Genomic DNA, 27,434 nt, shown 5'->3' with positions numbered 1-27,434 from the left:
ACGCCATGCCATATAAAAAATAGTTTTCTTCTAGGAAAAAAAGTGTTTCTTTATGTAGTGATTATTAGCACTACATTTGCTGGCTGGGGATGAATGATGATTAACCAGAGTGATGTGATGCAATGATATATTGTAGTGTAACTGGGTTGATTTTATTAGAGTGATTATTTTGGAAGCTAAGCAGTGCTAGCCCTGGTTAGTGCTAGGATGGGAGACTGCCAATGAATACCAAAGCAATAGTATGAACATTTCTATACTGCTTATCAGTGAACTCTGCATTCTCTAAACTGTTTATAATCTGTAAGCTAATTGCCCCAACAACCTGGGTACCCATTTTACCAAGCAATGAAAGAAAGGAAGGCTGAGTCAACCTTGGAGCCCCTGGGATTGAACTCAGAACCTTGTAGCTGCAGTACTGGCAGTTAACCAGGGCTCCAGGTGATCTAGGCTATATTTTAGAGGAAGGAACTGGAAAAAAACACATCTGAGGATTGCTTGCCTAAGAAAACATTTGAAATGTGGGGTCGCCATAGGTTGACAGGTGACATGAAGGCACACACACACACACACACACACACACATTTATTCTAAAGATTATAACATCTAAATGCATTAAATATTAGAAAATAAGAGGATACTTATGTCTGCAAATTGTTGACCTAAAGAAAGAAAAGAATACAGTAACTTTTAATCTTCATCACAGGTTTCTTATTCAGGAAATAAGAGCTCCAGCCTTGCATAATTCAGCATAGTGTAGTACTTCTGTGTGTGGAACTATGCTATGAAGAGCCATGTACCACTCCCTGGACCTAGTGTAAAGCCTCTGAAGCCCTCTTCCATCCCACAACCATTAATATGCTTGGTGGAGATCATGTCCCCATAGCCAAGTGTGAACTGGTATCACCCTGCAAGGTGTGCTGGAGCCTTCTGGAGGTCTTGTGTAATTATTTCACACCTGGAAATGGGGGCATAGCCAGATTCTTCTACTATACTCCATCAAGGAAGCAAGGACAATGGGAGAGGGGTCAGTGGCTCTGTGGTAAGTCTGGAGGGGTGTCTTTGGTCATTGCAATGGGATGAATGGAATACCAACCTCCACGGTGACCAAAAATACATATGATGTTAACTTAGGCCTCCAGGTAAGGAGTGTAGTGGGTATGAAAAACTACCTAACATTTAGAGGGCAAGAGTTGGTATTAATAACCAAGTATTTAATCTAGATTTCTGATTATGATTATTGCAACTTTAATGAAGAATTAAGTGTGTACTACCATAAAGCCAAACACACAGAGATATAATTCATATCTTTTCAACCATTGCAGAGTAGAAGTCCAAGTCAAAAGGATGAAAGCATTACAGAATTGTCTAAGTTAATTTGTAACAAAAAATTCCTTGTTACTCTAATTCACACTCTGGAAAAACAGAAAACTTTCTCTGTAAGAGACAGGTATGATATAAAAATTTATATTTTTCAAGACATAGAAATGGTTAAGTGTGACAATATATACCCACGGAAGTATCTTTTTTTATTTTTCCCTTTCTTAGAACCACAGCTACTTGGTTCTCCTTTAATAAGCATATAGAAAAAATGTATCTGGTCCTTCAGTTAATTACAGAAATGTTGTAGTGAAAACATAAAATAGAAATAATGCCTATGTCAGCTGTTCAGTAATTTAGGATACTAAATGCTGAATAAATTACATTAGAAGGTACTCCTTTGTAGAATGAAATTCACATGTTTATAGGCAAAGATTACTACCCTTTTATGAATACTTGTAGACTTTTAAGTCCTTCAGTGAACAGAAGAAGCGCCTAAGTTCTGATATTGTGCTAAAATTGGTAAGATTGAGTCAGAAAAGGACAGTTAATATGCCCTTGCTCTTACATTTGTGTGAGAGTGGAGTGTTCCCATACTGAAATGATAAATCAAATAAAAGGTTTATGTCATCTCCCACAATGTCATATAAGGTCCAGGTGATTGACATGGCTATATGTTGTTTTCTCCTTAGCTGCATAGTTTATATACATTGCATCCTTCTGTGACCTAGGATAGATGCTGTTTTTCTTAATTTCTCTCTTGTGTGGGTTCCCGCTATAAATTTCTATCACTGGAGCTGTGTTGGTCACACATGTGTTTAGTGGTCTATAGAAAAGGCTGGGAACTTAACAGCCTCTAAGATGCTCTTGGACTGTAACAGCCACCATCAGCCCTGCCCAGTATAGTCAGTAATGAGTAATTACACAAACTTCATTCTAACAGTATCTGGAGGCATTATAGTCATTGTAATGCTTCCGACCTATTTTCATGCTCTGCACACCCAAGACCTTGTTTGTATGGACTGTCTATGCTCAGTACATACCATGCTGCCTTAAGAATGTATTTTCTGTGGCATCTCTCATATTACTCACATAATTCATTTTGCTTCTGTCCTTATCTATAGAAAGCATCGAGTTGTGCTACATATATAGCAAGTAGTTCTTCATTACCTTGTGTGGCAGCTGGCAAGATATAGCTTTGAAAGTATATAAATTAAGCTAGTATTGTAAGGACAGTGGCTAGGACTCAGTAAGTGACATCTACATATGTTGAGTGCCCTTTACATGTGCAGAGGTTCTTTTTCAGGTGCTGTGGGGGTTGATATTCCTCTCTGCACAATGGCCAAATACCCCCCCAACTTACTGTAAAGCCCCAAAGCCACCTCACATGACATTCCATGCTTCACAACAAGAAGGCAAGATCAAAGAAGTATCTGGATACCCTCCCATAGCCAAATGTACAATAATAACTGCAAAGCTGAGGTCTAAAGGTGTCTTCCAGCAGTCTCAGTGCTGCTCTGATCACTTTGTACCTGGCTACAGGTACAACATTTCTACAGCAGGATGGTCCTTGCTATCCATCCAGTCAAAACCTGCTGAAGTCATGGAGTTAATAGACTTGTTGCAGATCTGTTAGAACAAGGGGTCATTCTTTAGTTCTTTCACCATGAAGCATGGAATAGCTGTGCAAGGTAGCTTTGGAGCTTTACAGTAAGAAAGAGGAGTATATGGCTCAACCTAGTGTATGTCTGCATGCAGATCTTTATGCTATGCTGTGGAGAGATGTTGTACTGAAGCCATTAGATGGTTTTATTGGAACTTTCAGTCCCTCTTTTTTGTTATTTACATATACATTCTTTCATAAACAGATGCCTTTTTGCTTCTTTCTTGACAATTGCACTACAAACAAACCTTGTCTACTTAACTGATATTCTGGAAGTTTTGACAAGAGATTTGATGGACCAGTCTAGCAATGCTCAACCTAAGCTGATGCTAAGACGTACAGAATCAGTAGTAGAAAAACTGCTGACGAATTGGATGTCTGTTTGCCTCTCTGGTTTTCTTCGGGCAAGTATTATAGCCTTTCAGAACTAAAGACTGAAGAAGTAGGGTTATTTTTGTGATACGTATTCATAGCAGCTCCCTGAGTTATCTGTTTGAATGCAGAGTTCCCTGTTGGGACTGCTCAAGTCAGTTCAACAGAGTCAGCTTTGGTGCCATTTTATAAAGTGCATGAAATAAATGGGAAGCCTGGATCTGAGCAACTACAGATCTTTCATTGAAGAAATGAGAAATCCATTTCAGCACCCCATGTTCTGAGGAGCAAGGGCTCCTTATCCTGCTGTGATAGAATGAGGGTTCCCACCTCAACCTGGACCACAGGTTGCCAGTGTTGGTATGATTCAAAGTTGGTGGAGGAAAGGAACTGCCTATCTAGAGGCATCTGTGATGTCCATTATTTCAAATACTACAACATATTTCATGTAGAAGGCAGTTCAGCTTAGGGGAAATGTAAGACCTGTGTGTCAGTCATAGGTTGCAGTGACTGCACATGTGTCTATTCTCAAATAGATATACAGTATACACGCTTGGAGGCTGCATTTAACTGCAGGTTTGTAATGCACATATACATGTAAGAAAAATAATTACATGGTGCAGTTAGTGTGTGGATTTCCATATGAATATCATTTGGAAAAGAATTAGACCATGACAATTGATTAAATAGTGTCTCTTAGCACTTTTCCATCTAGTTTCTCTTTGACTTTGCAGTAACTAATTTCTAATACACAAAAATTCAGAGAGAAAAATGAAAAAACGCATGCATTATATTTGTTTCACTCACTTTCTTAGGAAACAGTTGGAGAACCGTTCTATTTGCTTGTGACTACTCTAAATCAAAGGATGATCAAGGGTCCTGTGGATGTAATAACTTGCAAGGCCCTGTACACACTAAATGAAGACTGGTTACTGTGGCAAGTAACTGAATTTAATACAGTGGTAGGTTTGTAAATTTACATTCTACAATTCGCTTTGTGCTTAAGGAATTGGATATTATGGTCAGTAGTCTCTGGATTATGTGCCTAAAAATATAATGCCAAGAAAACCTAAAGAAAAACCTACAACCTAAAGTAATTTGCATCCATGTGTTTAGTTTACATACTTCTGCTTCAGAGAGTCATGAAGAATGGCATCATGCAAGGTATGAAAAACCCTCTGCAGCACACTCATTTCTTTAAGAAATGTATTCACACCTATTGTGGCAACAATACTTGTTTCAGAAAAAAACAAACACATGAAAATGTAATGAAGGGCTGTCTAATTCTACTTTCTAGACTTACATTTGGTGATGTGCAACTTTTACATACCCAATGTTTTGACAGGAGACCCAAACACACCAGCTTTTCATTAGCTTCAGATGTTTGGAACTACAGCTCCCAGTTGCCCTTATAGTTTTCTGTACTATTTGAGGGTGTTGGTAGTTGAAATCCAAAATAGCTGGCGGTCAACAGGATTGGGAAGGCTAAGGTAGACACCCCTTTCTTACTATGGACCTCACCTAAATAGTGTTCATGCTCCCAACCTGTTTTCATCATTATTCTGATTCAGTGTCGCAATTCAGAGAGACACATATAACAGAGTAATGAGAGGGAGATGAAAATATTGCTGTTATCTGTAATGATGGAACAGGAAATAAGCCCACACAGTTTTTGTTGATAACATATCTTGCACTTCGTGTGGCAAGAGAAGATGAAAAAAGAGTTGTGCTTCCTCTTTTCTTGTAACTTATTGGAAAGATAACAACTTAACTATGGTCAGTGTGGTCTTTGGCTTAATGACAACATTAAAAAGTAAAGCACAACTATTCTGCTACTGATAAGAAGTGAGTTTTGTTGTAAAATAATTATCTCAGCCTACTTCATAGTTCGCATACTTTAAAAAAATTAAAGAGATTATAGAATATATAGAGGTGATATAATAAGAAGGGTTAAGAATTAGCTTTTCTGTTGGGTGATCAGAAGAAGCTCAGAACTGAAAGACATGCGGAATAATGTAAAGCCAGTATCCAGATGGGAAGAAACTTGCTAAGAAAACCCCATAATAGGTTTGCCTTACGGTCACCATGTCAGAAATAACTTGAAGGCACAAAACATTTGTAAAATGTAAATATGAAAACAGTGTTGTAGTAATGAAGTGTAGTAATGTATTCTAATAAACATATATTTTTAAAAATAATTTAAAATTCCCACTGCTGAATACCAAATTAGCCACCAGTTATTTCAAATCACATGAGCAGGGGGAGAATAGAGGGAAGGGATAGGCCTTGTAAAGCTCAACTGTATTTTAACTGACTTGGGTGTGAGTTCTGAACTCTGTTTCCCTTGGCCCAAATACAGTCTTATCTCAGAAGTTAGTAGAAGTGAAAATAGTAAAAATGTATATTGTTTTGCTCATTTCTACCCTGCCTTTCCTTCAGTGAGCTCAAGACAGTACACATGGCTCTCTCCCTCTCTTCTCAACAGCCCTGTGAGTTAGAATTGACTGATAGAGTGAAAAAAGGCATCCATTGAGTTTCATGTCTCAGATAGACTTGAACATGGATTTCTCAAATCCCAGGACAGCAGTATAATAATACTCATGACCAGGTCCTATGTGAATTTTCTCTGTTGTTGTTCCTGAGCATTCTAATCTTTTGCATAAAAGTATGTCTAACTGTGGTTTTCAAGTTTAAAAAATTGTACTCTTTTAGGCATTAAATGTTGTTTTTGAAAATATCCAAGAAAACGAAGGTGAAGGCACTACACAGAACATCCAGGTTAATGCCTTGGATTGTGACACCATAGGACAAGCCAAAGAGAAGATCCTCCAAGCTTTTCTAAACAAGAATGGCGCTCTTTATGGCCTCCAACTCAGTGAGATGGGCCTTGGTAAGCCATTGCTCTTGCCCTTTATTTGCCATTATGTTGTAATTAGTCATTGCTGTGTTTTAATTATACTTAAAACAGCAGTTGTTTTAAATGTATTCAAAAATTTTACAAGCCACAAATGAATATTTCTTCATTTGTTGTTAATAGATGAACAGCGAGCACTGTTGAGAGTAATGACCGCCAAGTCATAAATTCTAATTTCTTTCAAAAATCCACCAAACAGTGATACCTTTATTTGCCAACCAAAATGCAGGCCTATGACTAACATCTCCAGTTTGTTTCCCCTCTTGTTTGATTTGTAACACCATGCCTGATGAAGAAGCCAGTGAAGCTTCAAAATCTTGCAGCATGTATATTGTGCATTTTGCTTGCCAATAAAAGGTATCACTGTTTGGTGGATTTTTTATTGCATTTGCTGTATGGCTAACATGGCTACCCCTGGATGTTTTCTGAATTTTTTTTTGGTGCTATTGGGTAAGGCAGTGCTATTCAAAGTGATGGCCCAGGGAACAATGCTGGCCCAAGAGGCATCAGCTGCCAGTTCCTATTAAGTTTCCAGGACAGTTTAGCCAAATGGGCATAAATATGGAAGGGTTGCCTGGCACATTTGAAAAATAATTGCTGATTCCCCACATCAGATAGCTCAGGAAGCACTCTGTTAGGGTGCTACATTCCACAAAGAAGAACAATAGGAATGGGCGAAAGAAAGACTGTGTTAGCACAGCACCACAATCTACGTTGCAGTGTTGCTAGCTCAAAATATTTTACTGGGAATAACCATAACAGCAATAACAATAGCCAGATCACTAGATTGGCTTACTAACTATGCACAAAGTCTTATTGATTTAGACATTGATGGAAAATGAATGTTACAGTGAAGGAATGGGATATAACTGCAAGCTGTGCACAAATGCACTTCCTATTATGAGAATTGTAACAGACAGGCAATTTTTATGGTTTACTTGTATGAGAGCTTCAGGTGAAAGGGCCTTTCTGTCATACTTGTTGTCTCAGTATAGGTGAGTAATCTGAGGGCCTGGATCTGCATAGCCTCCAGGGACCTAATCCTGCTCAGTCTTGAGGCTGAAGCAATGTTGATCCTGCACAGACTTACCTTTCCTGTGATGGCTGATGTTGAGGTGGCATTAAAGGCTGGTGATCCTGCATGTTACCTAGGGGAGTAACTCAGGAAGACTTACTCTGTTATATAAGCTTGTGTCTTGGAAGGCAGGGTGGGAAGTAAGCATTCTTAGGCTGTGTAATGCTTTGGAGGCAATAAACCTTGGTGCAGTGAAATTCTGGGTTGTTTCTCCTTTGTGTTGTGGAGCCCAAGTGTTATGACATATGCCTCCCCATGAAGGGTGTGTGTGTAGTCACTACATGTTTCATTTGTTTTAATGCTTGCCTTTCACAAATCTGAGCACAGAATAAAAATACCTTGTTTATTCTTTTTCCATGCAATTGTTTGGCAGCTCTTCAGTCAGGTGTGTATATGAAAGAACTTTTAGATGTGGATAGCTCCTCTGTGATTCTGGAAGATGGAATTATCAAGCTGAACACCATAGGCCATTATGAGGTAACAACAAACAAACAAAAAACACTTTGATATATTGAAGATTTTAGTTTGTAAAGAAGAGTCTTATAGTAAGCTATCTCAGACATGTTTGGTTGAATCTAGGTTTACCAGATTCTATCCATTATGGACTTTCTCCTTTCTTTCTTCCTGTGTCAATCCCTCCAGCCTCATCCCTTCTGTGCTGTAGAAAGTGGACCATATAGGACAGCATTGTCACCTGAGCTTATTATTCATGCAAACTTGAATAAAAAGTAGTGTATAATGAAGGTTTCATTTTGTAAATATTATAATAAACAGTATTTTTTGAATAAAAAAGATAAAAATTGGAACCCTTTGTATGGCAAATTTAGTGAAGTCATATTAACTAGGATGATGTGTCCAAATATTAAGCATTTTAATGCTCACTCATACATTGCTTCCAGTAAAAGTGGGATTTTATTTCTTCAACAGCAGAACACAGTTGGGCAACACAATTAAAATAATGTTACCCAGGAGCAAGTTAAGCCACATTTACATACAAGTAAGAGTATATAGTATTGCAGGCTTAATTGCAACTTCCCATTAGAAATAACTGAGCATCTGCTAGAACTTTGGATTACTTCATTCACTTACTGCAGTCAGGTGCCCAGCCATTATCAAACTGCTTATTTAATACTTTCCCAGGTGATTATTCACTCATTAGAAGTGACAAAAGCATCCCTACATTCTCTTAATTTATGTTCTTGCAATGTAAGATGGTTACACTTGCCAAAGTGTAATAGTTTACCCCATTTTACCGTTTTTCAATAAAGTACATCACTTTATAGTACAAAGAAGTGAATATATTAACAGAATCTTTTCCACATGAATACTGTTTACTAACTTGACATCAGACATTTTCTCTAATAAAACATTCTCTTCCCTAACTACCTGTCCTTTACCCTTGTGTTTCTTGCTTCACTCTTATCTTTTTTTCTTTGCTATTTTTATTTTGTCTCTTCCTGTTCTCTCTTTTCCTGACATTTGGGGAAATCCCCAGTGTTCAGTGTTAAGAGCTTACGCTTTGTATGTGCAGGGTTCCAGCTTCAGCCACTGCTGTCTTCAATTAAAAAGATCTCAGCAACAGGGTTGAGAAAAACATCTGCCTGAGAATTGGATCAACCTACTAATCAGAGAAAGCAATACTTGGTTCAAATGGCCAGTGGTCTGATAGTAAAGAGCAGCTTAGTATGCTCTCCTTGATTTCCATTTTTGCTGTTTCCTGTTTCAGTCTACCACATACTCATTAGCTGAACTAAATCTATGACTTCTTGGACTTCATCCCATTTGGTATAACTGAAAGATTCTTTTGGCTAGGGACATGCTTTCTATAAAAGTGACTCAATAGCAAACCAGTTCCCACTTGGCTGGCTGCCATACACTAAAATACATATCTGCTGTTCCCCAGTTTTGGCAAGTGTCCTATCCTATTTCAGTCATTGAAGAGCAAGCTGTGTTGGCACTTGGAAAACCCATAGTATTCAGCTGCTCAATATTGCCATGCTCAGCTGGAATAGCTTTGGGTTTATTCATTGACATTAACAATGTGGTTCACCAGTGCATTCTGAAGAACCACAGTATATATAAGTGGAAAGCAAGGTGTTGTCAGGCATCTCCAGGATGCTTCCTAAATTGTGACATATTTACAATATCTAAACAACCTTGGTTGCTTTAGAAACTTTGAAAAATATTAAAAATTTAAAAATGATCAATTAATTCTTTCCCCTAAATATTTAAATTGCAAAATTTGGTGAAAAAAAAGTCTTGCTGCAGAATGCTCATCTGGAGATGGGACTGGCTCCCTCTGCTGTCCTTTTGCTAGCAAACCAACATTCAAACATTTTTGCTATTCAAACAGACATTTAGCGAATAATTAGTTGCAAGGAGTTATTTTACAGGTGGATATGTTGTTTTTAATTTTATTGTTATGTTTTTAAATTTTACACTTTTAAAAGAATTGATGGCATTTAAATTTAATGCATTTAGATGTTTTTAAACATTTTTATTATCATGTTTTTAGATTTTTTCTTGTTTTAGTATTTGTAAGCTGCCTTGGGCCCAAAGGCACATTTTTCAAAAAAGTTCATGTTTGGTAAATCTTCCAGCACAGTGTTTCTTCACAATCATGAAAAGTTAACTTTGGCCCAGTACAGAAAGGCAAAAAGCACTATCGTGCGGACGGGGTGAGGGCTGAGTATCCCCATGCTCAGAGCCCACCCTTCGCTGCCCAGGCGCCATCTTGGCATGCAGCCGTTCAGATGGCGTGCGCAATGATGACATTGCTTTGGCTGCCCAAATGGTGTCACGCCAAAGGGGTGTGGTCAAGCCGCCCGGCAGTGGCTATGGTGTCTCTTCGCAGGCACAAAAAGGAGCCAGAAAAAATGGCTCCTTTTTGTGCTCTGTGGGGGCTGGATCAGTGCAGCAGCATGCGTTTGCCGAGGCACCGATCCGGGGCAGAAAGGGGCGGTGTCTCGCCACCCCTTCCTGCCTGTTTGTACAGGGCCAAAGTTAAAACTAAGGACAGACAGGCAGGATGCACAACTCAAATCACGCCAAAAACAAAACACTTAATTTTTCACAATCATGAACGGTTAACTTAGTTAAAACTAAGGACAGACAGGCAGGGTGCACAATTCAAATTACGCCAAAAATGAAACACCCTATGTTTCTTAGATGTTGCTAATGTCTACAAACTCTATAGTACCATATCAGTCATGGAAAAAACTGGTTGCGCTACAGTTAAGTTTTTTAACCTCTTTCATTTTTATACCCATACAGTATCCCCCTTGCATTCTTATCTGTGATCCTTGTTTATTGTTATCATTACTATCCTCCTCCTCTTCTTTATTTTTATTTATTTATATTGTATTTTCCTACCAGCTAAATGATTTTGTACCTCACATCTCTTATTACTTCATTTTTTAAAAATCTGTCTCCGATTTCAGATACCATTTTTTTTATTCCTAAACTTAGCAGCAGCACATGAAGATTTCTGTTTCAACAGATCTTATTGATGAAGCAAACCTGGATTTCCAACTAGGCGTACTAGTTGAAAGTTGTAGCCAATTCTGGCTCTTTTTGGAGTGTCCGAATAAATGTGTCTCATTTTCACTTTAGAAATTTATTTTATTTTATTAACACCATATGATCCTTCCTAATAAACTGTTTTGAATATGATTTTGAGTAAACACTTTTTTGTGTGCTACTGAGTAATTTGCAGGCACGTATTTCTAGAACAGCGTATTTTTAACAAGAAACTGTTTTACTACATTTGCAGATTTCAGATGGAGCAACTATTAAAGTCTTCAAGAAGGAAGAAACAATTATATCAGGTACTGAAAGCGCTTTTACAGTATCTGACTGTCATGGTTTCATAGAGATTTTAGTTCACAGTGGACCATCTGAACTGTAGTTCAAGTTCATATGAATGGGGAATGTTTGTCCAGTCTTGCTTGGTATAAAATCAGAAGCAGAAGGATGGGATAAGAAGTAATTAGATCATAAAGTACATTGGGTATTTTGTTCCAGCAGTGGGAAGTCAGATACAGTACTTAAAAGCAAAGCTTACATGGTACAACTCATGACAATATCTATCCCTTACTGTTTGTCTCCAACATATGGGATTCAAAGACATCCTACCTCTGAATGTGGGCCAAATTAAATTTCATAGAGGAAAAATTAGTAATTAGACATTTAAACGTATGTTATGGGTAATTTTTCAACCTCGCTTTTCTCCTGCCTACAAATGACTGCATTAATACCTTGTGAGCAGGGTAAAGTAGCATCCACATCTCCTTAATTAGCTGAAGAAAGGAAGGGGCAAAACCAGTTATACTGATCAACCTGCATTACGGTTCATTTTGATTGGAAGGAATTATAATATCTGAGTACCTTAAATGGGAATATAGTTGAATCTGGCATTCTTGCTCTCTAGGCAACAAGTTAATTCACTTTACTTTTTTACCCCTTTCTTTATTTTTCTTCCTTTTAACAGGTTGTTCAGATGAGGAATACTCTGATAACTATTGCCACCTAGTAAGTCACCAGTACATAGCAATTTGTAATTTCTTTAACACCACCACCCCATCCCACCTACAGCAAATCCTTGCATCTGCATGAATATTTGTGTAAATATTTTTAATAGATACTGCCAGATTCAGAAGCAGCCAAAGACACACAAAGTGCAAAACATAAAGGAAAACAAAAATTTAAAGTGAAGGAAATGTATCTCACCAAGCTCTTGTCTACCAAGGTAAGTCTTAAGGTGGGTAATTGAAGCCCTTGTTTGTAAAGGATCATGTTTTTTGTTGATCTAGTTTAGCTGCTTCACATTATGACTGAATACACTAAGCAATGCAATAGGTCACAGCCATCTACAGATGCCCATTTATTTCCTGATGGCACAGGAGCAGTTTCAGGAGGCTTCTCAGTTCATTTATATAGGAGAAAAAAGGTGCAGAAATATCAACCCAAGGCACAGACAATAATAGTATGCTTTATACAGAGTCATATTGATTGAAGCAGAGAGCTAGTGTGGTGTCGTAGTTTGAGCGTTGGACTACGACTCTGGAGATCAGGGTACGAACTTCCGCTCAGCCGCGGAAATCCAGTGGGAGACCTTGGATAAGTCACATTCTTCTCAACCTCAGAGGAAAGCAAGCGCAAATCTTGCCAAGAAAACCCTGTGATAGATTTGCCTTAGAGTTCCCATAAACTGTAAATGACTTGAAGGTACACAACAACAATTTGATTGAAGATGTTTATCCACACAGGGAATATGGTTCAAAGAGTGGTAATTGCAGAAATAATGGGACATATTCTGTCATACTTTCTGTATAACATTCTGAATTCTAGATTCATTTTTGTGTGTGTTAGGCCTGATTGGACAGTCCTAGATTTCAATCTTGGTGTTCAAAATGTCACTCATAAGCGTTTTACAGACTATCTGCCGCCACCCTTGTTTGCTGCACGAGGGCCCCCGCGCAGCAAAAAGAACCCGCAAAAAGCAGGTTCTTCTTGCGGCGCAGTTCTGACGCTGCAAGGTGCCAATGGCACCCTTGCGACATCACAAGGGCGCCAAGACGTGTGGACGCATCACATCAAAATGGTGGCGGCCATCTGTATAGAGCACCACCATTTTGACGCCCTCGTTACATGTGAGGGGCAAGGTGCTTCAGGAAGCGCCGCCCCTCGCACATAATGACGGCGGCCAAAAGGCCTCGTCTGTAAAGCGCCATAGATTATTTCTTAACTTATAGCTCAATGAACTTTTGTCTGTTTGCATGCCGTTAATGCAGTCTTATCTTGTTCCTTCACAGGTTGCAGTTCACTCAGTTGTTGAGAAACTCTTCAGGAGCATTTGGACTTTACCTAACAATAAAGCTCCAATTGCTATCAAATATTTTTTTGACTTTTTGGATACTCAGGCTGAAAATAAAAAAATTACAGATCCTGATGTAGTTCATATATGGAAAACGAATAGGTATACTTTTATGTATGTCTTTACTTTAAACATAAGCATTCAGTTCTGGGAGTAGTCCAAAAATTGGCAACTTGTTCAGCATTGCAGAACACACTGAAAATAATAGCATAAACTGAGGATAGTTAGCCTCTGTATCCCTTGATTCTGCCTCCACAGATTCCACCATTCATGGCATGAAAATTTTAAAATAAAAATTCCAAAAAGCAAATCTTGATTTTTGCCAGTTCTTACAAAGCACACCATTTTACGACACCATTGTATATAGTGGGACTTGAGCATCCACACATTTTGGTACCCATGAGGAATCCTGAAACCAAACCCCAGCAGATACCAAGGACCCACTGTAATTATTTTTATGTGAGGTTTGGTATACTTATTAGACTGCAACTTCAATGAATAGTGCCAACATTTTGAGTAGGCTTGTTTAACTTGCTTTTCTATTTCCTTTATCTCTAACTAGTCTTCCGCTTCGATTCTGGGTGAATATATTGAAGAACCCTCAATTTGTTTTTGATATTAAAAAGACTCCACATATAGACGGCTGTTTGTCAGTAATTGCACAAGCATTTATGGATGCCTTTTCTGTATCAGAACAACAATTGGGAAAGGTAGTGTTTCATTTTCATGTTTTACAACGTCCTCTCCCTTAACTATGTTTTCTAGTTAACTGCTCCAGAATACTATTACTGTTGAAGCCAATTGTTTTACTCCAGACCATTCCTAATCATTCTTCAAGAATGATCTGGAGTAAAACAATTGGTTTCAGTTGGTTTCTAACTCCACAGAAAATATATGTCCTGCTCCAACTAAGATTCCCTTGTGGGATTAGCTTCATGTACACAAAAGGGTGACCTATAGGGTAAAAAAACCTGCCTCTTGGGCTGAATTTTGAGAAAGTAGAGCACCAAATCAAGTTCATGTTCAGTTTGCCTTTTCTCTAACTGGCATCCAGAGATAGTCCATGTAACACCATAGTGACACTTGATTAGATCAATTTCTTGTTTTAAAATTTTCTTGAAAATGTGAATAAAAAGTACCACATAAATGAAGCACTTGCTATGCACTTTGAAATTTAACCACAGGAACAACAGGTGTAAACAGTAAAGGAAATTTCTGAAAAGTTGAGGTATCTGAGGTTTTCACTGCAGTTGGATGCCTTATATAAAGCAGCAGATGCTAAAGGTTACATATTATAACTGTAAAAGATTTTAAGTTTTAAATTCTAATGAAAATCAGAAAAGCTTCCCATTTTGATTCTGTAAATGGTTGTGGTGGAAATATCAAAGATGCTCCAAACTGTACAAACAGACAGCTGCATGGGCTTTTAAAAAGGGCCAAAAATACTAATCAGGAAAGTATGGTACATGTGAATAGTTATTTAACAATAACTGAAAAACTTACTAAACTATAAATTGCATGTGTTTACTGCAATAAAATTGTATTATTGTAGTAAACACATGCAATTTATGGTTTAATAAAGTTTTGCATTATTGTTAAATAAGTATTCACAAGTACCAGACTTTCCTGGTTGGTCTTTATTGTCATTCATTTTAGAGATTGTGTATGAACACAAGCACTACATATCCCTTTTGCTTTTAAAAGGGCCCCCATATGTTCACATGGTCCTGACAAATACCTTGGTGACACAACTCTAGCAATTGCTATGTAACAACACTTGTGCTTTCGCTTCACTTCCTACTGGTTCATACTTTTGGTTGTACTACTTCAGTTACACACACCCGTTGTGATCCAGGAGGCTGAGTAGAATCCACAAGCCACATATTGTGGCTCAAGTGTGTGCCAAAAATCATGCATCATAGACATTTTAGATGGTCTAAGGGACCAATCACAGTCAAATTTGTAAATATCAGGTAAATTTTTTACTTAGGAATGTTCAAGCAAGAAAGTGTTTGGAAGAAAGTAGCAACCAATTAGAACATTTAATTTATATAATAAATAACCTGTGGGTCATGACCTTTGGTCCACCCTGTGTGTGCGTGCGCGCATAGCACTTCTAGGCAGGAAGTTGATAACAAAGAGGGCATGGCATTACACATTGTAGCCTGGGATGTATATAATAGCTATATTGTATTATTTTAATGTACAGACAAATTAGGTTTTAATTTTGGAGACTTCTTCCCATTTGGCACCGTAACTTAAAACGGGGGGACAAAATCTGAGGAATTAAGATATCCATACACTGAGATTCTCTTCCTATGGGTGCCCTTGCCATCTGAACTAAAGCAGGTGGAACTAAGGAGAGGGTTTTCGCAGTTGTGATAAACTACTTTCAAGATACTTTGTTCTCAGGTGTCAAGTGAAGATCTTTTTCATTTTTTCCACACACTTAAATACTTTTAATGTCATTATTCTGTTTCATTCTGTGTCTTAATTTACTGCAAAAATAATATTGGTTGGTATTATGAACTTCCCTGCAACTTTAGCAAATATATAGAATGTTTAAAAAATCACTTTTGCCACATATTTAAAAGATCTTTATTTTTTATTTTTTTCAAAGGAAGCACCAACAAATAAACTCCTCTATGCTAAGGATATCCCACTTTACAAAGAAGAGGTTAAAGCTTTCTATAAAGCAATAAAGGAGTTGCCTCCCTTGTCCACTTCAGAAATAGAAGATTTTTTAACTCAGGAATCAAAGGTATAACTCAGTTTTTTGTTGCTGTCTTTGAAACTCGCCCATTAAACCTTCCGCCATCAGTATTATTATAATTTATTCCTATTTATGTTATTAATACTAACATATATATATATATATGTTTTGCCTGCTTTTCCTTTCTCCTTTAGAAACATGAAAATGAATTTAGTGAAGCTGTGGCCTTGAAGAAAATTTATCAATACATTGCAAGATACTTTGATGAAGTAAGTCTCTTTCTCTTGTTTTCCCTTGATTTATCATGTTAACTTAAACAAAATAGCTGGCATCTATAATAAACAATGATTGTGAAGCCTTTGAACTCATTGGCTGTCTTGAATTAGCGTGTTGACATAAAAGTTGTTTAAAAAAACCAGCGGCCAATTCTATCAGTCACCTGAGTGAATGACTGATCTTGGATCTTCTTGTCAAGTTCCATTGTTGTAGTTTAATCTGCACACTGAAATGTTTCAGGCTGTGTAATCTGGTCATGTGTGGTTAGCTAGGGAATAAGTGATATGGCATTTGACAGGTACAAGTTTCTGCTCAGCCTTTGATACCTTAATGTGGGGGTAGTTTCTCTGTATTGAGTCCTCATTTTCTTTTGACCATTTAAACTAGAAGCTCCCTGCTTTTGTTGTTTCTCAATAAGCAGCTGCTGTTGCATTTATTAAAATATTTGTGGTTTTTAATTAAGGTTGCTGTTGACAGCAGAAGTGTTGTTCTGTGATTGATAATGACTTGTAAAACAAGATGCATAAATAGCCTTGTGTTGAAGGGAATAGTTTGTTCAGGCATAGCTTATTCTTTGACATTGAAAATACGTGTTAAAATAAATAAGCACATTTCTTTGTTTCCATAGATACTGAATAAATTGGAGAAAGAACGAGGGCTGGAAGAAGCCCAACAGCAGCTCCTGAATATAAAAAGTTTAGTTGAAGAAAAGAAAAATTGCAAATGGATTAAAGAATGTACTGATTCCTAACAGCACTGGGATGAATCTTAAGAAATGCTACTGTTGTGGCCACCAAATTAAGAGTGTTGTCCCCAGTCTATTTCTACTCAGTGTGAATCTTGGAGCACATAGCAGCTATTCAACCAGTTCAGTCAAAAGACTTATTCCAGTAGTTCAGCACAGACTGGTACACTGCACCACTGCTGCAAATACGCAGCCAAAGGGACGTCTTTACTATAAGCTGGTGGCATGATATTGCTTGCCAGGTTCCAGCTATTAAGTAACTCAAACAATATTTTTACCACAACAGGTATCACATTTCTTTGTGATTTTTACAAAAGAGCCATGGCCAAAAAACTATCTGAAACAACTTGCTCACAGTTCATTTCCAGAGTGATGCTACATAGGCCAGTTTGTCGAATAGTCTCCATGACCTAACTGAGCTGCAGCAATATGCATCACATAGTTCTTTGCTATTAGATCTACATCATAACCACAAATACATTCCTGCTGCTTGTAGCCTGTGCCAAGGCCTTAATGAGTAGCAGGCTCCTGGATACTTGTAAGAGGGGGCGTGAAACAGTTTGTTACACAATGGAAAAAGACACTCCTGACTGTCTGTGGCAATTGTTTTCAAAAGTGTTGCTCTCACACAAATATTTTTTCCACTTTATTTTAACAAAGAAGAGGTGCTCCTGTTTTTACGGATTTGTGCCTACAGGTATTTGCAAAATTTTTATAAAACTGAAATAGAAACTCTACACAAATGGGAAAATCCCCATCTTAAGAATTATATATAGGTTTGCAAGTACTTGATATAATATGACATTATACCTGATTCATGCCACATCACTTTGCCTGGCAGAACAGCACTATTACCTGGTACGTATGTGTTACACAGGAGCCAAGTCTGCCAAACTCGATCAAGCCATTACCATTTTTCTCTAGGACACACTGTTGGCTTATTAGGCAACTTGTGGACTATTACCAAATCTAGATGGTTTTAGCAAAGAGGAAGAAAATAAAATCATCTTGAAGCTATTTTTATTTTTCTGCTTTTTCCAAATTTGGTGTATATATGCCTCCAGCACTGGAACATAGAGGGCTTGCTCACATTGTGAAGCCTGGCGATGTCTGTCTATGGTTTGTAAAAAAAGCCTTTGTAAATATACACCAAAAAACTGGAGAGATTTGTTAATATGTATTTTAAAAATACTGGTGTTTTCCCCTTCTATCTTTCTTCTGGAAAAGTTGGTGATTAAATGTGTAATGCGGCAAAATTGTCTCTTCTGAAGAAAGTACAAGGGCAGTTCCTTTAGTAATCTGAGATGGCAAAATTACAATAAATGTATAATGAACAGAAGAGTCTGAGTAATTCATCTGTGTAATCTCTGAGACACTCTGATAGTCTCTAAACCAGGGTGGGCAACTGCAAAGGAGGCAGTAGCCATTTTTCATCCCTGCACCCCACCCTGGGACTGCACCAGTGCATCCAATGATGCTGTATCACTTCTGTTTTTGTTTTCAACTAAGTAAGGGTCTTTCCCCCTACTTTTGCAGATATGTGGGAATCTTGGGATCAAATCACCATATTCTGAAGTGCTGTTAAGACATAGGTTGGAGGCTAAATAAATTGTCCATTTAAAAAAGATGTGAGAGGGCTTCAGAGCAATTTTGCGACCTGTCTGTAGCCTAGTAGCCACACTTTCCCCATCTTTGGTCTAAACAATAGTAGCACCATCATTTCATATGAGGAGACCATGTGTTAGGAATCTTATAACAAGACTAACAAACTTCCCAACAAGTAGTCACAGCCCAATAATTACAAGTCCCTGGAGAGGATGGATAGTGATCATTAATACTGTAAGCATTTTATATATAATAGGCAAATAAAAGAACCCCTTTTTTAAACCAACAAAATTGTTTGACTAAGACTTTCTGAATGGCTCATTCCAATTAACCTCCTTTAGCTTACAAAGAAAGTAATATGGGTGTCTCTGCAATAATGCAAATTGATGTATTGCCTATGATTGGTTTGATATTTACAGCGTGCTGCATAACCCAGAGGAAACAGTGAAGTGCAATATTTGTGACAATTTGCAGATGAAACCATATCAAATTACTCTTTAGGTGTTAACTGAGAGAAAAGAAAATCAAGATACTTAAAAAGAAACCGTTTTTCATTCCACGTAAAGACCAAAGGATGAGGAAGCAACAGTGATTGTCTCAGTCAAAACCCTTCTTCCCAAAGCCTAGTGATTAGGAAAGCCTCTTATAAAAGAAAGTGGACTTAACTCTCTCTTCTCTTTTTACATTTCTTTGTAAATGCTACTTTTACTGGCAGTCATTATGGCCAAAAAAATTTATTAATCATCCAAATCTTTTAAGATATCAGCCACCTCTTCTATCCCAAAGACTACTACTGCAATATTAAGCACAGGTTATTAGATTTAGGAGAAAATACCTAGTAAAAATTCAAAGGTAATAGTTGTTTGTTGTGAATTTTGGTAGTAAGTGCTCGACATAAAACTCTTGATGTCCAACATGTTAAAAAGTGGTATGCCCACTCTTTGCAAAGGCATTTCAACCAGGGGTCCCTGGAATGTGTCAGCAGACATTATTTTTTTAAAAAAAACATGTTTGAGCTAGAAATGAAGGAGTTAACTTTGGCGGGTTACAGACAGGCAGGGGAAGACGTCTTGAAGGTGTCTTCCCCTGAATACGGAGCCTCCAGACCGCCTGCCCTTGGGGCATGGCTAAGGTGGATGGGGCTTCCACACTGGGGGTAGTGAAGACGCCTCACCTGGGGCCGTTTCTTGCCCGCAGTTTCCATACCGCCACCTCGCAGGACGCTGCAAAGAGAGAGGCAGCTTCCACACGGGCAGCCAAAAACAGGGCTTTTTTTTTTTCTTTTGCCGGCTGGCGGATGCGCAGCTGCGGCAGTCAGCACCAGTGGCAGAAAGCGTATGTGCACATTTAAAGCGCCCAGGCTCCTTTAAACTTTTCCCCCCGCCCTACCCAAGAACAATGGTGGTCTCCTGCCAGCTAGTGATCAGCTGGTGTTGGCATCCTTGTCCACTTGCACGTTGCTAGTGTCACCAGCATCATGGATGCCTCCTCTCCTTTGGTCCCCGCGCTCTTGCTGAATCTGCAATGCACAGCCACAGCTGTCGCCGCTGCCACCGCTGTCCCCCTGCCATCCCCCATCACCTCCTTTGTACATATGTAAATATTTAAAGTTTTAGCGGTTTTTTATTGTTAGGTGAAAATGGCACAGGAATGTGTGTAGGGGTTCACTTTAAATTCCAAACTTTCCACAATTCTAGCAGCGCATGCGTACATGTTGCTCTAGGGTTAGGGTTACGAGCATTAAAATAGAGTGCAGCTGTGCTGCAGCTTCCACATCTGCATGGCATCTGACACTCTAATTAGAGCCTCGGTGCAAACTGCGCATGTTCCAGGACCCCGACTTCTTATGCGATGCAGCAGACACGGAGCTTTTAAATGGGCAACTTAAATTAGCGGCGTAACAATTCAGGCATACCAGTGCAGCAGCTTATAGACGGAGATGCGCAGTTGCGCAGTATATAGAAAAAAAGTGGGGAAAAGCGGCACCTTTTTAATGCCGCTTCTTCCCGCTTGGGGCGTGCGGGCGGCGTGTTCATGATGGCATTCAGGTAAGAGCCGTCTGAAGGCTACACCTTCATGACGTCATGAACACACCCCTTTTTGCCCGTCTGTAACCCGCCTGAGACTTACAAATTATTTCAAAGGTTTCTCCATGGTAAAAAGGTTGAGGTTACTGTAAGCACACTGATATGCTTTCACAAAAATACAACCATGGAAAAGAAAATAATTTTGTAAATTATTACAATAGCAATCAAATTCAAGCCAGACATAAAGAAAAATCCAGCCATTCCCACTAGTGCTCTCCCTCGCTATTCGTAGTTCAATGAAACACACAAGGAAGCAGATTTTACAAAAATATAATAAATATATTTGATCACTTCACAAATGAAAAGGTTTTGCACCACATACATAGACTGTTATCTTTGTAAAGGTAAAAGCAAATATTCCTTTTTCTCTTGATACCCCATAGTATTTATTTAAAGTGCAAATAATAAAGTTCTTTGCAAATATAATGATATGGCTTGCCATTATGCAATTTCACTGCCTTTGTAATCAAGTGTTGAAATTCAAGTAGCCACATATGGTGGTTTCCAATTGTTTCAGTATTTCTAACTGTATGATGGCAGCCTCAAAGTCCCTGTATTGATGAAGGACTGAGAAGAAATGGAAAACAGGGATTTCTCCAAACAGCCAGTCTTTTCTTAAGGCTCAGGAATGGTCTTGTTAGAAAAAGCTTTCTGTGCAACATGATTATCTTTTAGAATATAAAACTATAAAATGTTTTCCCAAAACAGTAATTTTACTTGAATTATATCTGCTATTTCTTAAAAAAATATTTTATGAAAAAGAATACAAAATGATTAAAATATATATTTAGGCACTTCCATGTGTGAGCATGTTTGACAAAGGATGAAAATATCAGACACCGAGTCTTTAATTTTTATTTGGCATCCCCAGATGGGAGTTCATATTCTTCAACAAGCTTATTTCTGTCGGAGTTAGTATCATTACTCATTACTGACCGAGCACGGTCAGTAGAGGAAGCAAACTCTTGCAACTGCTTTCTCTGTGTGGTTTCTAGTTCTTCCAGACGCCTGCGTAGCAAGGAAACCTCTCTTTGATGCTGTTCCTCCTTGAACCAAAGGAGGAAAGAATTCATTACATTAAATGTTTGTAGATATACATTAGAACTAATATTTTCATTTTAAATTATATTATAGATTTATCAACTATAGAAAAAGCAATCTTGTTGCTTTTTATCTTCCTGGATTTCAAAAATTCTGCTATTGAGGCAGGCGGAATAAAGAAGATGTTATTTGATTCCCAGGGCACAATCTGCAGCACAAGCAAATATCTGAAAATGTATTGTGGGCTACAGTTTACTGGTATATTGTACTACCACACGAGGTACTCCAGCTATAGAGATTTCCATATAGCTTAACACCAAAAGATAACCTAAACTCTACCTAAGGACTCACTAAAGGAATATAGAATTCTAAGGTGTTAACTAATCAGACTGGTATCCAAATATCAGTATAATAAGGTCTCAGCATAAGATAATAATAATAATAATAATAATAATAATAATAATAATAATAATAATATCCTGGTTTTTCCAAAATTGGGACTGAAAGCGCCTTTCAATTTAAAAAAAATGCAATGAAATACATACAAAAAAGAACATTAAAATTGAATCAAACTATTACAGTATTAAAATCCGTCACTTATTAAAAGAATAAAGAGGTCTGCAATTCTTTTTCCGTTCCATTTCACTAATTACTTTGTAGATTCTTTTGTATACATTCTCTTATCTGTATTTTTCAGAAACATATTAACTAAGATTTTAATGCTCTGCTACTGCAAGACTATCTATATTGTGATTTGACAACATGAAACCGTATATTTTGTAATGTCTATTCACTGGTCACCTACTTGCAGAAGGGAAATTGGTGCCTCTGGTCCAGGAATCAAAGTTGATGATAACAGATTGACAGGATTCAGCACTGGAATGCTGGGAAACAGTATTAATCTGCGGAATTCATTATGTCTCCGCTGCAAATCCTTTAGTCTTTTCTGAAGGCGAATATGTTCTTCAAAAGGAACATTCTGCCTAAAATAACCAATAAAAGATATATTTCAGGGAAAATTCCACCAAAACATTTTAGAATGGAATATTGGTTTCCTCAAACAAGCAAAAGCTACCAAGACCAGTAAATGGGGCAACAAATTATTTAGGAAATGATACTAACTTTCAAAAATATTGACAGTAATTGTATTTCTGAAACAGAAAATAACTACATATACCTGTTTAACACCTGGTTTTCAGTTTCCAGTTCTTCTGTCTTGGCTTCTAAGAGCTCTATCTTTTTCAGCAATTTCTTCTGCTTATTGTCATTAAGTGTCTTTCTCTGTTAATAATACAGCACATATATATACTTAGAGAAACACTGATTTGACTCCTGTGCAAAATTTTATTGTCTTCTCCATTTGCTCTAACAGCATTTTAACCCCCCAAATTCAACCACATGTACTCAACACAGAAGCATGAAGGATCATAAAATCAAAGATTCACTGATTTGGAAGGGGCCCTACAAGCCATCAGATCCAACCTGTTGCTCAATGCAGGATTTCCACCTGGAACATCCTCAGCATGTCTAGGATCTGTTTGAAGTAATCCAGAGAAGGAGACCCCACCACTTCTCTAGGGAAATGGCTCCATTGCTGAACTGTCAAGAAGTTCCTTTCAATGTTCAATTGAAACCTGCCGTCTTGTAACCTAAAACCATTAGAACTCTGAAGCAGCAGGGAATAAGTCTGCACCCACCTCCTTGCAACAGTCTTCTCTTCACCAAGCTGAACATGCCCAACTCCTTCAGCTTCTCTTCATACATTTTGTTCTCTTTTTCTTTGTTGCCCTTCTCTGAACCCACATCAACCTATCAATATCCTTTTTAAATATCCCAGAACTAAATACAGTACTCCAGATTAGGGCCAGCTTGCACAGAATATACTGGGACGATTGCTTCCCCTCACTTGGAAACTATGCCTCTATTAATGCAGGCTAAGGTAGCATTTGCCTTGTTTGCTGCAGTAGCACACTGTTGTCTAATTTTCAATTTATGAACAGCAATCCCAAGGTCCTTTTCACATGTAGTACTGCTCATCCTATACCTGTGCATTTGGGGTTTTTTGTAATCTAAATGTATAATTTTGCATTTGTCTCAAATTTCATTTTATTAATATCAGCCCAGCTTGAAACAATACTGAACAAATCAGCTTCTTGACTATAGAAAAAAATCAAGATACATTGCAAAACTCACAAGTGAAATTAATTTGTGCAGTGTCTTTTGCGGTGGTAACTCATCCCCCTTGGCTTAATATGATACCCCAAACAGAGTATTATTATTTTTTCATACACATTCAGTAAAAATGGATATTCACAGAAGGAGCGACCTCTATTATTGTCAATGGGGCGCACCCCCGTGGCATGCGCATTGTGTGCACTCATAGGCATGCACCCCATTCAGGCTTATGGGGCTTGAACATACGCAAATCTCCATTTTCGTGGGGGGTCCAGAATGGATTCCCCATGAAAAAATTGGGCCGACTGTACATCACTACTGAAAAATATGTGCTTGGAACAGAGAATGCATGTTTTGGGCAATTCACATCAACAATGCCTATAATGCTACCAAATAACGGGAGAAAGCTTTCCTTTCTTTAAAATGTTTCATTCATTTCTTTGATATGCAGGAGAGGACATGAAAGCAGCTGGTAATTTACAAAATATAGGAAATAACTTAATTCTGAATTTATTTGAGCAGTTTAAATGAATCATTTTAATGTGTAGCAGGGCTTTTTTCTCAAAATCCACATTACATTTGAAGGTAATGATTTGGTTCATACTGTTTCTTAATTCTTGCACAGCCTCTCTCTTAATTATTAAGCTGTACTAGTAACGGGTAATTAGTATTTCATTTCTGTGATAAAGCGTATTCTGTTGGCTGCAGTTAAGATCATGGTGTAGAATGGAAGCAAACCACAAATGGCCCACACACAGCATGTGCCCCTTAACCATTTCTGTTTCTCCCCAGGACAGTAAACTTTGCCACTAAATTTGGTACTGTGGTCAGTAGAAAAGTGGGGTTTCATTTTGAAAGTGCTATTTTTGTTTAAACAAAGTATATCCCCCCCCCCACACACACGCTTTGTTTATAAGTGGAAACATACCCCTGTGGAAGCACTTCTCTTACTGCTCTTACTGTAATTTTGATAGTGCTAAGTATTAAAATTACAGCAGTGGTGCACTGCAGCACTCTGAGTCTCAGACAGGACCAAATGGATCACAGACCCACTGAAAACACCCATCCCTTAGGTGAAAGCATAATTCAGATAGCCCAAAATGAAAAGCTTCCTTTGAATAAGTTATGAGTCACATACTTTTTTCTGCGCAATTGCTGCTCTGTGCAATTTTTCTTTTGTCTGATTATATTTTTCTTCCATTTCTGCAATACGTTGAATAAATTTATGTTTTTCTTCTAACCATTCTACCCGCTTGTCTTCCAAATGTCTAAAGGAAAAAGAAGCAACAGTTGCCTTGGAAATCATGTCAACATACTAGGGAAACTGTATATAGTTAATCACCACAGGTAATATCACCAACTTTACTTCCCACCTAAGCTATAAGTAAGCTTTAAATAGTTGGAGGAAGCCCAGACAGTCTGAAAGAGTAACTTATAGTTTCTAAGCAAAAGTGTTGAACAATGGGAACAGCAATCTCTTAAGCATAAAATTTCAAGTATTAATATCAACCAACAATTTGTGTTTGGGGCAAGGTTGTGGAGTTGGCACATTAAACCTTTGTCTCTGACTCCTGTTTTTTTTTACTGCCCAACTCTGACTGATTCCTTCATAAATATAAAAAAAATATTAATTAGTAATAACAAATTTACTGTAGTGAAATGGTAGCAAAAGGCATTTCATCACCACGATGTGAATCACCAGACTTACTGGTAGACTGATAGAGCATAAAACATATTTATTTGATTAAAATGTCTGAACAAGAAAACTTTCCTAAATTCCTATTACTGTAAATATGCCGCAAACTAGGAATTTAATATTTTAAGTTGTTATTTTGAAGCTGGAGTCAGTGTCAAGACATTTCTATTGACTGTGACTCCACCCAAAATTGCTTCCAACTTAGACTCTGCAATTCTGACTCCACAGCCCTGGTTGTGGCAAACACTGATGCCATTAGAAAAGGAATTTATTAAAGGCTCCAGTAAGCCCAAAATACCCAAACAATGAAGAAGCCGGCTTATCTCATGTTAAAGTAAAACATGTCAGCCTATTCATATGAGACTTGTTGACTCACCAATTTCCCATTGACTTAATGGGTCTAATCCAATTGGAACTCAAGAGCTGAATGTAGGCCTATGAGACCAAGCATGAATTAAAACCACAAGTATAAAATGAAAGCTGTACTCTTTTGGGTAACAAGAGATTCCAGCTCAGCCACCTTAGCAGATAAATACTGTATCCCATGCAGCAAACAAAATCAACCTCAGGTTTGAGCATCTCTAGACACATTCCAAGGCCACAGGTTGTGACATGTTCCTTACTGCTGCCACCACTTACTCAGTAACTCAACTGAGAGAAGGGAAGCAACTGCTATCATTATTATCAGTTATAGGGGTTATGAGGGGATTCGTCAGAGAGCATCCTCAAAACCTTTCAACACTAGCAGCAAATATAAAATATCCAGACATGTAATCTAATTAAAGTGACACACATTTTTAACACATTTTTCGTTCTTCTCCTACAGTAATATGCTAAAACATAAATAATGCGTCACCAAGTTAATTCTATGACATCTCTCCACCAAAAGTTAATTCTGTGGCAAATACAATCAACCCTCAGTATCTGCGGAGGGATCTGTTCCAGACGACCCCCCTCCCTTTCAGAGATACCAAAATCCATGGATGCTCAAATTCTGTTGCCCCCAATGGCAGCACGTGCATGCGGCCGCACTGCCATTAGGGATACCCTCGTTGTCCTGTGGCAGTGCGTGCACATGCTGCCATGGGACTATGGGGGCTGTCCCTAATGGCAGCACAGCCATGTATACGCACCGCCATTGGGGGCAACACGAGCTTGCCATCTACAGACACTGAGGGCCAACTGTACAGTGAATCTAACCATGTAGAATACACACACACACACACACATCAAGATTAAATGAAGAAGTTCCAAGGAATCATATGCATATACCTTTTGATTATAAATCACTCTAAGTAATTTATGAATACCCAAGTGAAACACTACCTATGTGACCCATCCCATAGTTAAAACTGGCTGTATGCAAATATGGACTGTGTATATACTACTGCATCAAATACTGTATCTTACAAAGCACTATCCAGGTTTCTTTTTAAAAAATCAATAAAGGCATTAAAAAAAACTACCAGAAATAAAATCTTGTCAAAGATACTTAAGTGCTTAGTATAAATACTTAATCAAGCTATCATCCTGAAAGTGATGACTAAGAGCTGCTGAGCCACACATTTATATAGACCACTTAATGACTTACAGCTGAATATGAATTATGATTTTGTTCAAGGACGATTTTGTTCACAATAGAAGAGAAGCCAGAAAAACAAAATTTATCAGAAGAGAGCTAGAAAACCAGGTTTCCTCACACTGTCCTTCATGTTCCAGATCATCTTCTGATTCCCTCTCATACCAATTGTTCCCAACATTATCAAAGGAGAAAGATATCCTAGGAAGCAGCAAGAAATACTTCCAGTTTAGCTCACCTCTGGTTCAGCAAGAACAGCAAAAAAGTTGACGGGTCTGGGGGGGGGGGTAATTTTTATTCT

General features: G+C 38.0%; 2 protein-coding genes across 9 annotated transcripts in view; one reads left to right on the top strand and one right to left on the bottom strand.

The window, feature by feature from the left end:
• The window catches only part of PLXNC1 (plexin C1), a 63,309-nt gene extending 45,020 nt beyond the window's left edge, over window positions 1-18,289 (top strand). For 3 of the 4 annotated variants that reach the window (XM_042469754.1, XM_042469756.1, XM_042469757.1), the window contains 13 exons: window positions 1,323-1,447; window positions 3,186-3,384; window positions 4,168-4,314; window positions 6,065-6,242; window positions 7,715-7,818; window positions 11,114-11,168; window positions 11,831-11,871; window positions 11,981-12,088; window positions 13,155-13,318; window positions 13,779-13,926; window positions 15,837-15,977; window positions 16,124-16,198; window positions 16,834-18,289. In XM_042469754.1, the coding sequence (XP_042325688.1) occupies window positions 1,323-1,447; window positions 3,186-3,384; window positions 4,168-4,314; window positions 6,065-6,242; window positions 7,715-7,818; window positions 11,114-11,168; window positions 11,831-11,871; window positions 11,981-12,088; window positions 13,155-13,318; window positions 13,779-13,926; window positions 15,837-15,977; window positions 16,124-16,198; window positions 16,834-16,956 (1,608 nt within the window). In that variant the 3' untranslated portion in view covers window positions 16,957-18,289. The remainder of the gene's footprint in view (window positions 1-1,322; window positions 1,448-3,185; window positions 3,385-4,167; window positions 4,315-6,064; window positions 6,243-7,714; window positions 7,819-11,113; window positions 11,169-11,830; window positions 11,872-11,980; window positions 12,089-13,154; window positions 13,319-13,778; window positions 13,927-15,836; window positions 15,978-16,123; window positions 16,199-16,833) is intronic. The other variant, XM_042469755.1, reaches the window with a different exon arrangement.
• Window positions 18,290-20,903: 2,614 nt separating this feature from the next.
• CEP83 (centrosomal protein 83) overlaps window positions 20,904-27,434 on the bottom strand; it is a 28,860-nt gene continuing 22,329 nt past the window's right edge. For all 5 annotated transcript variants that reach the window (XM_042470024.1, XM_042470027.1, XM_042470026.1 and 2 more), the window contains 4 exons: window positions 24,997-25,126; window positions 22,861-22,964; window positions 22,489-22,666; window positions 20,904-21,688 (listed from right to left, as the gene is read on the bottom strand). In XM_042470024.1, the coding sequence (XP_042325958.1) occupies window positions 21,497-21,688; window positions 22,489-22,666; window positions 22,861-22,964; window positions 24,997-25,126 (604 nt within the window). In that variant the 3' untranslated portion in view covers window positions 20,904-21,496. The remainder of the gene's footprint in view (window positions 21,689-22,488; window positions 22,667-22,860; window positions 22,965-24,996; window positions 25,127-27,434) is intronic.

Source organism: Sceloporus undulatus, chromosome 5, assembly GCF_019175285.1.
Source record: "Sceloporus undulatus isolate JIND9_A2432 ecotype Alabama chromosome 5, SceUnd_v1.1, whole genome shotgun sequence".
Taxonomy (NCBI): Eukaryota; Metazoa; Chordata; class Lepidosauria; order Squamata; family Phrynosomatidae; genus Sceloporus; species Sceloporus undulatus.
Note: the sequence above shows the minus strand (reverse complement) of the source record. Positions and strands in the feature narration are given on the sequence as shown.